Genomic DNA, 17,473 nt, shown 5'->3' with positions numbered 1-17,473 from the left:
TTCCAAAATACATTTTCCTTCTAAATATAGCCTTAAAAACCATTCCATGTTAAAAAGTTTTTGTTTCAATTTCCTTCCCCCCCCCCTCATTAAAGCTAGAGGAAGCTTCAAGAAAAGATGTAGTGTAAAATGTAAAAATTGGCCTTTTTATTTTTTCTTACTTATTTTCAAAATGAAAAAAATATTAGCAATGTCAACAGTCATTTACTGATAAGAGTGTATTCAAATTCGCTTTTTGTAGGAAAATAAAGTGCAAAAATATTTCATTCAAGTCCAGCCCAAGGAAACAGAGCTGGAAATCAGAATCAAGGGAGCAAATCAGTGGCACAACAGCTGAAGATCCTTTGCCTTTCTATCTGCCTTCCTTATAGTTGCCAGAAAGCCACAAACTGCAAAGAATATAGTCCCAAACACACTGTACATCTATGCGTGATCCCCCGGGAAAACAGATGTGCTGTTTGCTCTGTAGATGTCTGTGGAAAGCTGCTCAAACTTCTCTTTCCCTTTCCTGTTCATTGGCATAGTATGTACCACTTGGAGTACCTTCACTTTAAATTATTCAGCCAAGATTTTTATTGATGATGTGAGTTATACCATAACCCTTACACACTGATTATATGTTCTGTAGATTCACTAGAGTGTTGTATATATTTGCATGTTTTGCAGAAGGGATTCATTTTTTTATTATCTGTTACAGAACCACAGATATTCTGTATAATCCATACATTCAGCTAAAACCCGTTTCATATTTACATTGAGAGGGGATATCGGTGATGGCTTTCATTTAAAAATAGATTACATTATTAAAAAAGTGAATATTAATTGTTAAAAGGATTAATTTCTTGAATTGAAAAATCACACTAATTTCCTCTCTAATATTAAATAAAATTATGGATAAAGTATTCAGTAAGATATGGTAAAATTTTACTGTAAATCACCATAATACTTCATACTGAAAAAAGTATTATGCAAAAAAATTAGACCATCAATAATCAGAATGTTATATCTGCAGCACAAGTTAGTTATTTTGGTTTACAACTGTTCATTTACACTGGGAAGAAAATGACACCAAATTAAAATCATATTAGCATGACAATGGCCAATAGGGGAAAAAAACGCAGTAATGTGGGCATTGCCCTTTGCTCATATTCATATAGAGGTGGTGGTACCTGCTTAAATTTATACAGCAAATTATTCTACAAATTCTAGTAATTGCAGTAAGACAACATAGAATTGGCACATATATCCATGACTTTTGTATCAGATCTAATATATGCAAAAATACTAATTTCATATACACATATAAATGTATGTGTATACAGATGAAATGAGAATAGCAACAAGTGAAGTTGAAGTTGAGTAACTTGAGTTCAATAACTGAGTCATTTGAGAAAAGGGATTAAATTTTTACAAATACTAAAAGCTACAAATATTTACAGGACTTAATAACATTTTGTTGGAGTTTGAACTTTCAATTTTTAAACAAAATTTGGCAAATGATGCCTTTGTTTTTTTTCAGCAGCAGAAGCAGCTTTGATACTGCCCATGAAATAAAATTTGGGCATTCAGCTAAGATGAAGGCACTTCTTGACATTCCCATGGAGAAAGCAGAATACCGAAAACCAAGGCAAATATGGTGAATGTGCTGTTCTCATACTTCCACTGAGATTTTTCTTTCTAAAAGAGTCTAGTACTCAAGAATCAGATTAATTATCCCTTCTTCACAACACTGGGGCTTAAAGATAAGTGACAGGTTAAATGTAACTAACAGTGGTGTTATAAACTACGTATTATTAAAAAAGACTGTTTATTTGCACACACTCTTTTGACATATTTGGTACTATAATCTGGTTACTATGCCACAGCAAGCTGTAAATGACGGAGCTGATGAGACAACACAAAATGCTGACAAGGTATTCTAGAAATCTGGTACAATCTTATAGTGGAGAATAAATATTAGGACTTGTTAAGAACATACTCTTCTTCAAGAGTAACTTCCACTTTTTTCACTTGTTCTTGGATTGATTTTGCCTGCTGCTGAAGGGACTGCTTGTTCTTTGAACCAAGCTGTATCTCAGAAGAATTCTTCACCAAATTCTCAGCCTGCACTGCCATTGCTTCAGTCTGTTTAGAAAGTTCCTGTAAGGATGCAAGACACATTAACACAACTATAAGCAGTTTCTTCATGTATTTAAACAAAAAGTATTTTTCCTCACAGGTTGTGGTTGGAAAAACTATCTGTGTCCTACATGTATATTTTGAATGTGTTAATACATTAAAAAAAATCTCTGAAGAAAGTAATTTTCATGTTGCATTTAAGAAATGTTCATCTGAGCAACCTAGTTTGAATAAAATTTAGCAAGGGAAAATTTTATGTCCAAAAGTTTTTAACTCAACCAAACAAAATTTATTCTATAGCTCTTCAAGAAATTTATTTATGAATTATGGAGGATTATATGCATCTTTATTTCACCTTTAGATCCTATCCTTTACAGGGAGGATTTTGCAGTACCTCATAGCTTGTAATCCCACTTTGTTTAGCAACTATTTTCTGTCACAAATGCTAAACCCATACAATAGAACAGTGGATTCTGAACATAACCAAGATACGTATAATTAATAGCAGATTTATCAAAGTGTAAAAACAATGTGAAAAGCATGGCACTTAGGAAAGCCAATCACTACTATTACTTCTGTGTTAGTAAATAAAATGAGATAGGATATTTATGTGTTATTAAGGGCAAGAGGCATGTTACGGGTTATGTCCATGTTGTAGAAGACTCTCCTTTTTCTCCTCAGGGCTTAAAGAATGTTAGTTGTCACAGTCCACATAACCTTGCCAAAGAGCACACTACTGATGTTACGCCAGTGCTTGACACCATTTAGCTTACTAGTATTGATGATTACTGAGCTTAAAATGAGAAGTCCTCAAAATCATTTTAACTTCCATATGTGCATTTAAGATGCAGATTTTGGGTAATTCTTCATGACCTTTTCATAAAATAACTTTTTACCTCTAAACAGTTTACGCAGTCTTTAATCTGTATACGCAATTTGCATCATCATTGGCAGGAAACCATGCTCACTACATGTTAACAAGCAAGGCAGAAAGATATCTCAGTTCCTGTATTTCAAACAGTGAATACCTTTGTCTGATCCAGTTCTGAAGAGAGGCTCTCTAAACTGCTAAAGTTTAAGATACGTTCAAGTGCAGAGCTTGCTTGCTTGAGGTATTTTACTACTGTTTCTTTGTCCCTTTCAAACTGCTCCCATTTATTTATTGTGACCTATAAAAACAAACAAACAAAAACCAAAACAGGAACAGAAAGATGCAAAGATCAAAGAGGAGGAAAAAAAAAAAAGAGTTTTATTGTAAGTTACTGAAGAAGGAAAAAAGAGAAAGATCTGACATAAAACAAGTATTCCTGAAATGCCATCTACTCTCTTCTGAACCTCATAAAAGTTTTCCCTTGAATTTTCACTGATTCATACTGTACTCTGTGAAAAAGCACTGTTCTCTAAGGTGTCAGCAGTAATTAAATCTTATATTTTAATGTCCTATAAGAAGTCTGAAGTCATAAATGCAAATGCTGATGCTTATCGTGACAGGTAGTTAACAATATCTAAAAGGGTTTTCAAGTTCTCTAATGAAATAAATTACAGTAAAATGGTACAAGAAAATCCCTACTCATAGGAAACTCACACATAGGAATCTATTTGTTCTTTTCTGATAATGTAGAATTTTTATTAGCATACAGCATTTAATTACCAGTCACAAGAATTATGACAGCATAAACACATAATTTCTTGATTCTGAAGTAAAGCAAAGCCCAAGTTATGATTTTATATTTAAGTAATATTTTTTTTACATTAAGAAGTTATTTGAGCTCTATCAATCACGTTTTTAATTCTGTGTTTTATCATGGGACCTAGTTTTGATGACTTTAAACATTTGCATGGAGTAGTGGACAGGTGGATTACCACTCTGCTTAGAGAAATGTAAAGGACAACTCAGATATAGGTGCAAGGAGCTATAACTTCTAATCATCCCAGTTCAGTCGGTGATTAGTTATACAACCTGGAGCAATCTTTTTGATTTCTCTGTAACTTTTTTCTTCCTTCTTTAAATTTAGGATGACAGCATGTATTTCACACAGTAGTTATGAGGATTATATTTGCACAACATCAGGTGTTATTAATCTAATATCCAGACACAGGACTCTCACTTACAGGGTAATGTCATCTTTAGTGACCAGGGGAGACGCCCATCTAAAAAGTTAATTCACAGATAAATTATTTAAAATTTCTATTATGACAGAATAGTTGGGACTTTTAAACATTTCCAAACAAAATGTTTCTTTATTAATTAAGTGGTATCCAGCAGCTTCAAGAAGTTTCACAGAAGTACTGATTATGAAAACCCCAAGGATCAAGGTTCAGAGGTGAGAAAGTGAGCTCAAACATTTTACATTAAGAAAGTAATTTTTTTTACTAAATTAAAAAAAAAAAAAAGAAGAAGAAAAAAATATGGGGGGTTTATTTCTACAAAGGACACACCTGCAGTTGCTCTTCACGTTTCTCCATAGTCTGCTGCATGTTTTCCAATGTTCCTTCCAACTTTAGTAAATCTTCTTGCATTATTCTGGGTAGTCCACCTTCAACCTGTAACTGTTTAGCTTGGGAAATCTGCTGTTGCACACCTTGCCTCTTTGCACGGAGTCTCCTTGTCCTTTGCTAAAAAGATTAATCCAAAAGGAATGATTAGACTTTTTAGCTATGTTGCGAAATGGGCACAATGAAATCACCTTCTGCTTTTGCAGGGGTATGCAATGAGAGTTACAGACAAAGGGATAAACTGCAGGAAGTATTTTTGAGTCTCATGTACTCATCAAGTATATGCCTTGGGTTCTAAAATGTGTATACACCTTTTGTGGCATACAAATGGGAGAGAAAGAGTGACAGTACGGGCATTCATCCAAAGCAACATTTCAGAAAGCAGAAGCCACAGCAATTGAGTAACTGCAGCAGTAGCCACAGTCATACATATTCCTCACTACTGCCTGGATGCATCCAGGTCTGCTCTGCATTCTTTCAGGCACAGGCTGGAGCCTCAGACTGACAAAAGGAATATATCAGCCTTCATTAGAGAGCAGTAGGGGCCAAGCTGCACAACTGTTTCCTTGATGTGTTTTGCTTTGTAGCACTATCAGAAACTCCTAAGACTACATCCCCTCTCCTTTCCTAACATGCTTGACCCATTGCCAGCCTTCCTAGGTAAGCTCACAGCTCCTCACTCAATTCTACTCTGGGTACCTTCAGGCATTTGTCAAAGTCTGTTTTTACCTTAACAGACTCAATATTGAAAGAAGAAAAGTCCGAGAACTCAGGGAGAAGTTAACTATTCCTACTATGTCTGCTATGATGAGTAAGGAATGTAGTGTATTGAAAGAACAAATACAAACCTTAATACATACAGTAGCTTTTACAAACACCAAAGAGTTTAGCTAAGACACAGGTAAGGCATAGCAATGCCTGGTCAGACAGGAAGACATGTCTGACCTTACAGAAACAGGTGTTAATTTGAAAAACTTATATAATGCCCAAACACTGACAGTAAATTACTCTTATTCTTACCAGTTTTGAGCAGCCCTCAAAGTTAATTTCCCATATCTGGCCTTAAAACCCATGATTCTTGCTGTATGGAACCCATAAAATTACTGTAGTCTGTAGACGTTTTGATTTATTAACAGTGCATAAAAAAATCTCCTGTTCTACTCCTACAGAATGGAGGGTCACCTGTCACTGCAGTAGCTACCTAGAGGAGGAGATGAGTCTAGGGGTACACCTCCCCTCCAGCATTGAGGTGGGGCTACATCAACGTTGCTGAAGTAAAGACATTTCTAAAGCCAGGTCTGGGCCCAATTTACCATGATCAAATCTGACATGCAAACTTTAAAAAAGGTAAAAATAGAGAGACTACATATTTGCAGAGTACACTTACCCAAAAAATTTCAAGTAACAACAGAAGCTTGGTTTTTAGGTGTCCTCTGCCCCAAAAACCCATGTGAAATAAAAGGATATTCAATAAAAGAAAAACAAGCTTATCTTTGTGCATTAACATTTAAAAAATACTGAGTACTCTTTTCATTATAAGAAATCAATACTAGGCCATATGAGACTGTTTCATTTATAACTCTTTGAAGTTTAAATATAAAGAGTTATGCTACTGGACACAACAAAATTTTGTAATTACATAAATTCTACCTTAAACAAAAAATCTCATATGGACATGAGTAATTGCCTTACCTGATGATGAAGTAGTAGTTGCTGAGCTTGTAACAAACTTTCTGTGTTCAGGATCTTTTCAGCCTCTGCTTGGGCTTCTTTAGAGTTGTTGATTAACTCTTCAATTGCACTTTTAACTTCTTCCTTGTACTGGACACAGTCTCCAACAGTGCCTAAATTCTTTTCAACCTACAATTACAGATAATTTGAAGCATTTCATGTTGAAAGGCATACCTATATTTCAAGGACACATTTATATTTGGAATATTTTTTTTCAAAAAATATAGTAAATTGTCTAAATTCAAACAATTTTTGTCTATAGCATTCTTGACACCTTTAACTTTACACTGAAAGAGTGACTGTTGACTTTAAATGTGACCAGGTGACATTTGTCTTGTTTAGATAGACTCCCTATTAGATTGGCATATGGCAAATAGCTGTTTGTGACAGCCACTTGTTGATCACTTCGAAAATACATGCTGTCCTAACCCTTGCAAACTGACCCAGGCTCCGAAACACCTGCACTACTCAACTCACTAAAAAAAATATTGCTACCTTTTGGACCTTCTAGAGCAATGCCCTGGTGAATCACAAATGTATTAAAATGCTCTGTTACTCTGGGTTTAATGACTACAATATGCATATGGTGCAATATCCAGTGTCAGTTTGAAGAATTTTGTAAAGAAAAAAATATATCTATTCAACATATCAAAAAGTTCTTCCTTCTTTACATGATTCAGCTGACTACTTGTATCTGATTCTCAGTATAGACTCTGTTCCTCAGGTCCTGTGTTTTAAGGTTTTAATCATGAAGTATGCTAGAACTAAGAAATTCCTTTCTTTTCTTCCTCCCTTTCTTTCTTTCTAGTCCATATTCACTTTGGAGTATCATTCAGCTTCAAGCCATTCTCTTTCCTTTTATATAAATATTTAGTCTTTACTCTTCAAAAAACATTTCCAAACTCTGGAAATACCCAGTATGAGTCCTTGTCTAAACAGTCTCATTAGGAAGCGATAGATTTAGCTGTAAAAGTATTCAGACTTTTAAGAATCGTCAGTTTCTTAACTATAATATAAAGTCCCATTCAGGTTGGGATTTTAGATTCAAAACAAGTTTAGATTCTAGCTCTTATTTTCTTTTTTAACTTCATGAACTTGTGCTTCTCTCAGTTCCGACTTTTAGAGGAAACAAAAAGCAGAAAAAAAAAAAAAAAAAAAAAAAGTGTCTTACATTTTTTGTAATCACTTTGAAATCAGAACATTGGTTGATCCAACTTTCCAAACACAGTTTTCACACCACGGAAGTTTAGAGAAGTTTCAATAAATACATGAAACATTTATACATTTGGAATACTTACAAGGCCTCCACAAGAACGTGGAATTTGGTCTGAACTTTCTCAATCCTGATCTCTATTTTCAAATAGATCTGTTCCACCTTCTAAGTATGAAGTGTTCTAAGTTTCTCATGATCTTTCTTTTTACTGTGAAAATTGTGAAGCAGTAAGTTCACTGAGACCCCACAGCACTCAAGAGTTCAGTGGATTCTAAGAGATTTTGCTTATTATCAGTTAGACACTTCCCATGATTTCAGCAATTACAGTATCTCGCGATCATTCAGACCTCAGCGAACTACAGTCTTTTCCTGCAAATTCAGTGCGTGGTAGACATCCTTAATGATATGAAACTACCTCACAGTAGATCCTTTAGTATTTCAGCATAAAGATTAATAAATGAAGATTAAAGTCCAATTCTATATGCATTAGCTGATGTACATCATGGTTTTGTCAATATTCACGATGACCTGATTTCAGAAAATTATCTTTTTGCTTTAAAGATACTAACATTTTGAGTCCAGAAACATTTACTATGATGCTTTCTAATCCTGCAAAGGGAAAATATCAATTTTTTGTCGGCTACTTTCAAGGCTTTACTACCCAGGGAGTACAAATGAGTTTTTCACTGTTGAGTGCTTGCAGTTTAATTTAAAAAACACAGCAGGGGACTTGAGCTTATGAAGCCATGATTGATGTAATTTCATGTGACACTGTAAACGGAGAGTTCTTGTGTCCCTCATACTGTACCTCAGCCAGTAAATCTAGGAGTCCCTTGAATTCACTGGAAAGGTTACAAAGCTCATCCTCTGTCCTTTTGGCCTCCAAATCAGGACACGCTGCAGTCAAAACAGGAAGCCTAGCTTTCAGCCAGCTGTGATTTTCTCCTTGCTTGTTAATATGCTTCCTAATTTCCTATGGAAGAATCAAAACATATTTTCTTCAAATAAACAAAATATATTAATAAGTTGCATTCATGGCATCAGTTCAAGAATTAGAAGTGTAAACATATTTATCTGTTTGCATAGCCTATCTGATTCTGTTCCAGTCAACAGGTAGATTTTTGCATTTCTTCCACAGACTTCACTACTACTTACTAGACTGTTCTTTAACAAGTGGTAGTGGAACATTTTTTCCTCACAAACTAACTTTTTATCTACAGATATATAGATGCATGATAGATACCATTTGTATGTTTTCCACATATTGACCATATTTCTTAGTTAAGATTTAAATCCTAAATGCTGATTTTCCCAAAGTCATAAAACTTCCAAGTCCCAAAAGGCTTCAAGTCCCAGAAACTTTATGCCTGAAAGGCATAAAACTTCCAAATGGTATAAGGTTTTGTGTATTTATTTTCCTATGTAAGTAGCTCTTCTATTTATATCTCTGTGCAAGTGCTGATGAGAAGTTGCCAGCAGTGAAACTGGATGTGTAAATCACACTTTTTGGAGCAGAGGCACCCATCAAGATTAAAGTCTATCTGCTTTATCAAGGTCATCTTAATTACATTTAGCCTCACAACCTGCTTATGACTTTCATGCAAACTACTAACATTATGTGACATTCCTGGCTTTGCTCCTGGTATGCAAAATAAAGAAATAAGGGTCAAGCTAGGTCCCAAGTGACACAATAAATTTTTGCCTAGAGCTAATCTAATGAAACAACTCAATCTTCAACTTTTCTACCACTTCTGTTACCAGTCACCAATACAAAAGTGAATGGTAGAATATCTTTGCCTCCCCTGTTGTCCTATTCTATAAGAGAATTTTTATTATAAAAGCTTTTCCTAAACATAAGACAGTATACTTGATCCTTCAAAAACACACAGTCCAGAAATTTTGGCTTTTTTTTTTTTTTTTCCATAGAACTTTTAACTGTGCACACAGCAGGATGGGGAGCAACTATTTTTTCTATCTGCTTCTATAATTTGGACATTTTTAATATGCAGGTAAAGGGATCTGCCATTCTCGACATTATTAAAAGTAGGAATTTTTGCCACACAATGCTGCATATGGAACTTTCTCCTGGAAATATTTTTAAGAACATCAGGAATCAGCAGAGCTACTATTTCTCCATTGTAAAACAGTTGCACTACTTCAGTATACAGTTTTATCCAGAGTGCCAGTAGCAATGACTGTAGCTTTGTTAGAATATAAGCCAAGAGCTCACCCCCACAGATGCTTTAAATTGCTTGTATTTGGCAGTATCATTAACACTTTCCTTTATCTTCTTTAGCTCTCCTTCTGTTGACAAAATCCAATTTGCCAATTCAGAAAATCTGAAATGAAACATCACATAATGCAAAGCAACGAAAAATGTTACACAAAAATTGCCTCCACTGAACAGTAACCTGTTAAATTTGAGTCAAAAATTATAAAATCCACTCCAAATCCCATTATAATTTGTGGAGTGACTTTATAAAGTATAGTTAATAACACTGTATGATTTTTTACATGGTACTGATGTATAATGACAGAGGAGTGAGCACACGTAAGGCTCTATGAGACCCAGCTAGCAATTGAGCTGACACCTGTTTTTGTAGCTCTTCCAGGTGTCTGAGCGCTCTGTTAACTTTACGTATGTGCTGTCTATCTGGGATTTGAGGTCCTTCAGGATTCGTTGGCTGCTTTCCAATGTAGCCCTCACTGGATCAGAAACTGGTAGTTTTTGGCACAGTTCTTCAATCCGTTGTAGCCTTTTTTCACAGAGATGGTAAGATCCCTTGTCACCGAAGAACAACTGATGAGACACAAAGCAGAAAATACCGATTGACAGAAATCACAAAGCATATCTATCTTCTAGTTATAAATCATACTAAACTCAAATCAAAATCTTTGTTAAATGTCCCCAGGATTGATTTATTTGTGCACAAAGTGTTTTGGGTGCAAAGAGTTGGTCAGACCTTCTGTTTATTTGGACATTTAAATGTATTTTGTAAGTGCCCACGTGGTGGCATATAATTCATACCATGTGTTCCTCGATCATCTTTTCATTGCCTTCTCTTGATAAGACCTTGTTCTGTCGAACAAGTTCAGCTTTGCACTCCTCCACTGTGACCAGGAACTTGCTCTTCTGTACTTCAACCTTCAAGTGGATCAAATGATATGGGGCCTCTGTTTGAAGATCCTACACACCCACAGGAGCAGTAAACAAGCACAGAGATAAAACACTACTCCTATTACCTCAGTGTGAAGTTACTACAAATAAATTATTTAACAACTGCTAATATAGACAATAAAGCATATATATGTATGCACAGATGCAGATTTCTCTGTATTCATTTAAGTAAATAAAACAACTCTGTTACCAGTATTTCTTAGACATATCATAAGGTCCTAAGTTTTGGGGGACCAGAATATGTATGTATAAGGCACATTATAGGGACATCTTGATTCTTGGCAAGATATACCAAATATTTCTGTATAAACTACTAAAGCAAACAATAATAGTGAAGGTATATTCACAACTATTTCCAGAGGTCCCTCCTGTTGGTGTGCTAGTGAGAAACCTCTCATCCTTCACTCTAGCTTTGACCTGCAACATGCTGTAGCAGGCAGAAAATTCCATAGCTTATAAACAGTGTTTGTTCAGTTGTTAGAACCTTTGGCAGAAGACTCAATTTAAACCGATAGCCTGATGTCTTACAGATTTGTTTTATTAAGGTTGAAAAAGTAACCGCAATTATCCAACATCATCATAAAGTAAGAAAAGCTAGCACCTATTCTCAACAAATGTTCTTAACACAGGTATCATTATGGCTGTATGTAGAGGGAGAAATTAAGGTTTCATAATTAATTTATCACATTTCTTGACTTTTGACCACTTAACTGGGCTTTTTCAAGAGGGTATTTGTAGATGGAGCTGTATCTAACATTGTAAAATACATATTTTTCCCAATTGTTCAGGATGCCAAATAATACAACTTTTGGTTTGGGTTTTTTTTTTCAACATATAGGTCCTGCAGAAACATTCTGAAGTTGAGACCTACAATTTCCAGAGACATCATTCAATGTCACTAACCTTCCACTGCCTGTGGAGTTTTCTTACAGCATCCTGCAGGTTGTGTTGTTCTTGTTCTGGGAGGATGTCAGTAAGTTCATCGCATGCTTTCAGAAAGGCATTTAGGACTCTCTGATCCAACTGGTTAAAGAATTCCTGAAGTTAAGGCAGAAAGTGAGATGAGGAGATGAAGCTGGTTATTGATATGGTAACCTGGCAATTTGAAGTTCCCTAAAACACTGTGAATTTCAAGGTTACTTCTGCTGCATTGAGGAATTGAAGTTTGAACTGAGGAAGTAAATATTTCTGGGTATTTGAAGTCCAGAAAATTAATGTATTCTCAGCCAGTACATTGAGATTATATTTTAACAAGCATACATTATAAAGCTACATGCATAAATAATGGTTATAATACAGAGACAGGTATTAATCTGAAAAAAAAAACCACCAACCCAACACCAAAACAGAGGATGTGTGGGACTGGCAAAATATAGTGTCCTCACTCTCAATGGTTCTACTGGCAAAATCAACTCTAATTTCTAGGGGGTCTTCTCTCTTCACCTTCTGAATGCTTACATTCAGCAAGAAGAGGGGTGATCTTTTTTCCTTTCTGTTAATTCAATCTTAAACATTAGTTTGACCTGATCTGTATGATTTCTATACGTGAAAGAAATCCACATAAATTTTAAAATTAAGTAGTCTTTTCACTTGTATGTCATGCACTCAAAGATTTCCGTGAGGAAGGTCAGAGAATTTACTCACGCTATGTTTCCTGAGAAGTTCTTCAGGATTTCCTTTTTCTTTTAAGCAACAATTGGCAATCTGTATTACTTTCTCCAGTTCTGCTCTAGACTCCTCAAATTTCTTCATCAAACGGCTATTTGCTTCTATGTTTTTTCTCCAGTCACCAGCTTTCCTGACCATATTCTGAGTTATAAACAAAGAAAATGAGCTGGCAGTTTCTCACTGATTTTTATTTGTTCTCTTTTACCATGTTCTTATAAAAAAATGCATTTGATTGATGTCATCCTTTCAAACATATGCCATTCACAAGTGCTTCTCCCTTCCATGTTCCCATTTTCCCAGTTTTTAATACTTATACTAGGGCTTGTGCTAATGTCATCCTTCATATGAATAAAAATGGGTAGCTACCTAATATAGATGCCTCTGATACCTCTAGAATGCCATTTGGCTAATGTTTCTTTCCTAAAGCCTGCTTACAAATGTAAAGTGCCTGGTATGGCTAAAAGCTTGACATTCTGTTTTTCCTCGTAGCAGACTACCTCCCTCTACATGACTCTCTGTGTAGGTGTTTGACCTTTGGATCTCACCAGTTTCATGCTACAGGTCGTCTGACCTGGAGGAAGTTTGTACACACTAGTGGGTCAGATAAACAACCAAGCAGAAAGCTGCTTAAGTGAAAGACAGCAAATTTTGTGGTTTAGTTGCTACTCTGAAATAGTCTCGTTTTGAAAATTTACTCACAGCTCTTCATTATTCTGCTTTGTAGTCTGTCCCAGTCCACTTCAGTATCAAGTGGTTAAGATTCCATGAGCAAGTAACAAAATTTACCAGGAGAAACGTACAGTTCGCCAGTTCAGTTGCAGCACGGTAATTCCAGAAATGCTTACTAACCATACACTTTACCATCCTCACTGATTACAAAGCCCAGTGTAAGGAAATGTAATGATTTTACCCAGTGAATTAATCAAATTTGTAGTTCTCAAACATCTTGCTAAGCCTTTTTAAATTTTCCTGATTAAAAATTGTGTATAAAAGTAGAATCATATAGGAATGTATTAATTATGTGAGAAAATGCCAGTTTCCAGATCCATAAATATTTTAGCTCTAGGTATGCCCCATTTTATATGGTTATGCCATGTTTTCTAGGTTTATTTTCTAACACAAAGAGATAAATCACCATACATCTTTATAGGAACAGAATAATTAATGCGTAACATGGTAAATTTATCAAGCATCTCCTTCTGCTATTATAAGCTAAACTTAAATAATTGATTTCTAAATTGTAAATCAAAACCCACTGAAAATTTTGAAATCCACCTTTCATGGACAGCTCTTTACTGAAAACAAATCTAATGGAATCCAACATCTGGAGATCTGACTCCAAGGTAATGGTTAATTTCATGCTAGAGAGGGGCTAGACTGGGGCTGGGTAGTCCTGAAAATATCAATAATAATATATATATATTAATAACAACACAGAGATCTAAACATATCGGTATTATAGCCCACAGTACACATCTTTACATTAAAAAATGCTAATACATATTTGCAATTTTCTATATTGACAATCCACTGCATTTTCTCAGGAAATACAAAGTCCAGCAAAATTTCCCATCTTCCATGCTTTGTGTGAAAAGGCATGTATGGGAATATGGGAACAAATAATTAGCCAAGATAATGAAGTCAGCAGAAACAAAAAGCAGTGCAGCCCTATCAGGTGGATTTCAGGTTCCTCACTGCCCAGAAGCCTGAATGTGAAAGTTCTCCTTAAATCCCAGGTTCCTCTGAGGCAGGCTCGCCTCTGAATAACTGTATGAAGAACATGACCAACAATCCCCTGACCACTTATTACCTAATATAGACAAATCCTTAATTAATAACCTGACACTAGAGAGGAAAGCTCTCTATGACATTAGCTACGGAGTGATGAAATGGAGATATGGTAGGATGGATTAGCTGCATATGAACAAGTCTTCAAAAATATGCACAAATTGACATAATTACCTGAAAAGTAATCTGAACTTGTGTAACTTTCTTCTGAAATGTTGACTGATGGAAATGCTGTAACACTTCACTCGAAGCCACACACTGCAGGATACTCTGACTATTTCTCTCAATCAAGGACAAATCTTTCTTGCAGTTTTCTTGGTAAGCTACCAGATCCTGAAAGAAAAAAAACATATATCCACACTGGCCAGGGACAAAGGAGAGAAAAGTTTGGCGGAATAACAGGAAGATATTTTCTGACAATTAGAGCAAAAGGGACAAGGTCAAACCACCACAATAGACTACGCAAAATGTTACATGGAATAACACAGATCACACAACTTTATCCTTTTATGGAGAGTCTTGTACCCAAATAGAACTCTAGCTACCTATAAAAAAAAGACACAGACATGTATCCAAGCCTTGTGGGGTAGTTTTAGAGAATTCAGGCCAATACATTATTCTGTGATATAATTTTATGGGATGTCTATACTGTATAATTGTAAGTAAGCAGCAGTGAAAATAATAGCCATAAGCAGGACAACTCTCAGTAGAATGTTGGGATGTTAAAGAGAGAAGAAAAAATGCATGAAGTTGCACAGGCTGAAAAAACAGCTTAAAAGATCCTGTGGCGAGGAAACTCTTCTGCTATTGAAGGAACACTGTATTCCTCATCACAAATCTCTGTTTACTCTCTGATCAGCAGAAACAAGCACCCTCCATATAACAGGAGATTTTGGTTCCTTGGTTGGCAAGTAACTGCAGAAGAAACATGTCTTTTTATTGTGATGTTCTGGGGCTGGTTAACCTTCAGAAGCAGAAGAACCTCTCTTATGAGCTGCTCCTTAACCCACAGGTTGGACGTATGACTCAGCTGATGTTCACAAACAAAAGAGGATTTACTGAGGAAGACAAATGGACTGTCTTGATGCAAGCTCACCAGATTTTTTTTTACCCAAATACAATCAAAGCTTGAAGTCACTGAAAGAATAGACCCTTCTTGTTGAATTTTTGGGCCAATCTCCAGAGTCATTATAGGCTTGAACTAATTTTCATATATATACACATATACACACACACACACGTTAAATTAAATCTCTTTCTTTTTTTTTTTTTTTTTTTTTTTAAAAAAAAAAGGGACTCTAAATGGCTTTGAAAGACTTCAGTTTCCCAGAAAAAGTCCATTTGATTATATTACCTGTCAAATCCAACTATAATGAAACATGTACATTAATTTTGAGGGACTATTTCTAGGCTATATACTACACATACACAAGGATAAATGCCAACTCCTATGCAAGATCCTCGTATTTTCGTTTATGTTTCCAAGTGAGTTCTGAATTCCTACAGAATTAAATGTTTATTGGTCAGGTAGAAAAGTTAATGTTCTACTACAACGTACTTCAGAGAAACCACTTCCAGACTTCTAAGAAGCCTCCATAACTATCCAAGAAAACCTAGGAAAGTTCCTGATCATGTTATTTCATCTGCTTAATAAAAAATCCAATATATTTCTGATACTTCAGTTCAATTTCCACTAGATAATTTTTTTTTTAAAAGTTTCATATTTACTTTTTGGATCGAAACCATGGCCACCAGGAGGTAACACAAGTTTCAGTCTTTGTATGTTTATGCCTAGCTGACTTTAGGATAGGTTATGCTAGGATAGGTTTAGGATAGGTTTGTTGCTAGAATATGAAGAAACATTTGCTCAGCTTACCGTGTTGCAGTTCAAATTCCTAGAAAGTTAATTGTAAATACTCAGAGGCAGCAAATCTTTGTAAGATGGTTTTGAAACTTACTTGGGCTTTTTGTTTAAGAACAGTTGTAGGTTGTGCTTCAGGATCCAGGATAGAAATTATCTCATTAACTTTTTCAAGAGATTCATAAAAGTGTGTGATCTGTTTCTCCAGTTCTTCCAGTGGAGACAGCAGACGCTGGCATTCATACAGCAAAGCACAGGAATACTCCTTAACCTTCGGCCATTTTAAAGAAAAATAATTATTTAAAAACTTGTAAAATTCAATAAATAGCAGATTCCTCTGCATGTGGGTTTATATAGTTGCTGCCTGCCTCTTTTAAGATACATCAATCCTGATCTTGTATTACTTCTTAAAGAAAATAATATTAAATTTAAGGATTGCAGTCTTAAAGTCTAAAACAAGTAACATTTTCTCCACCCTGAATTACTATAACTACATATATGCTCAAATCCATATATCTGAGCAGTTATGTTGGGAAGCTTACTATTTATTAGTTCAAGAGTCAGCAACATTTGTATTAGAAAAAAAAATTCAGACACCTTGCTCAGCTGCTCTTTGATTCTTGTCAGAGTTCCAAGCATTTCATTCACCTCCTCTTGGGAAACTTCTTTTGTAACAAGTTGTGCTGTTCTTGCAATCATTTTGTACTGAGATTCCATTGCAGGCAATTTCTGCTTAATATTCTGAAATAAATGTTTCAAAAAATATTTCAACAACAGCATTCATGTGAGATACAAGTCTGTTCTCAAGAGATAAAAGATATAGATTACAATTATCAATTGTTTTCATGAAAACTGCCAAAAGGTTACAGTCAGATCACCTGACTGTGATTTGAAACTACACAGAAAGAAACATCCTGTGGGACAGTGTTTTGGAAAAGTGTTCTAGAAATGTCACTCGTAGAAAACAAAGATTTATATTAGCTATGGCAGAAATTATATTAAAAAAAAAAAAAAAGTAAGAAAGGAAATATATCCTAAAATAATGTTATGCCTCGAAATTAAATAGTTACAAGTTTCTCTCTTACGAAGGAGAAGGAAATAGAAGGAAGACACTTACTTCCAAATCTTGTATGAACATTTTGACATCAAGGAAGGATACTTCTACAGCGACTGAAAGTTTCCTATTGCTTCCATCAATAAAAGCTGTCAAATGGGCAACACCATCCAAGTATTCTTTCTTCATTTTGTCCAGTTCATCTGCTCGAGCATACTAAGAAAATGTAAAGTAAAAAGAAAAAAAAAAGAAATAACCACCCCAAATGAGATATCTGGTAATTAAGTAATGACTTAAGAGAATTAGCAGGTTTTCAGTGCAAATGTTTCCTGGAAAAAATTGTATTCAACAAAATACAAAATAATG

General features: G+C 35.1%; 1 protein-coding gene across 1 annotated transcript in view; it reads right to left on the bottom strand.

Moving 5' to 3' along the window:
- SYNE1 (spectrin repeat containing nuclear envelope protein 1) overlaps positions 1-17,473 on the bottom strand; it is a 317,817-nt gene that overhangs the window by 196,661 nt on the left and 103,683 nt on the right. Inside the window, exons 21-34 of the mRNA XM_026844552.1 lie at positions 17,171-17,323; positions 16,651-16,794; positions 16,151-16,324; positions 14,367-14,525; positions 12,381-12,545; positions 11,640-11,774; positions 10,587-10,745; positions 10,150-10,358; positions 9,789-9,897; positions 8,367-8,531; positions 6,307-6,474; positions 4,558-4,734; positions 3,147-3,287; positions 1,979-2,139 (exon numbers count right to left, since the gene is read on the bottom strand). Coding sequence (XP_026700353.1) covers positions 1,979-2,139; positions 3,147-3,287; positions 4,558-4,734; positions 6,307-6,474; positions 8,367-8,531; positions 9,789-9,897; positions 10,150-10,358; positions 10,587-10,745; positions 11,640-11,774; positions 12,381-12,545; positions 14,367-14,525; positions 16,151-16,324; positions 16,651-16,794; positions 17,171-17,323 — 2,219 coding nt within the window. The remainder of the gene's footprint in view (positions 1-1,978; positions 2,140-3,146; positions 3,288-4,557; positions 4,735-6,306; positions 6,475-8,366; positions 8,532-9,788; positions 9,898-10,149; positions 10,359-10,586; positions 10,746-11,639; positions 11,775-12,380; positions 12,546-14,366; positions 14,526-16,150; positions 16,325-16,650; positions 16,795-17,170; positions 17,324-17,473) is intronic.

Source organism: Athene cunicularia (assembly GCF_003259725.1).
Source record: "Athene cunicularia isolate RWA chromosome 3 unlocalized genomic scaffold, athCun1 chr3_part1, whole genome shotgun sequence".
Lineage (NCBI taxonomy): Eukaryota > Metazoa > Chordata > Aves > Strigiformes > Strigidae > Athene > Athene cunicularia.
This window is presented reverse-complemented; position numbering and strand designations above follow the sequence as displayed.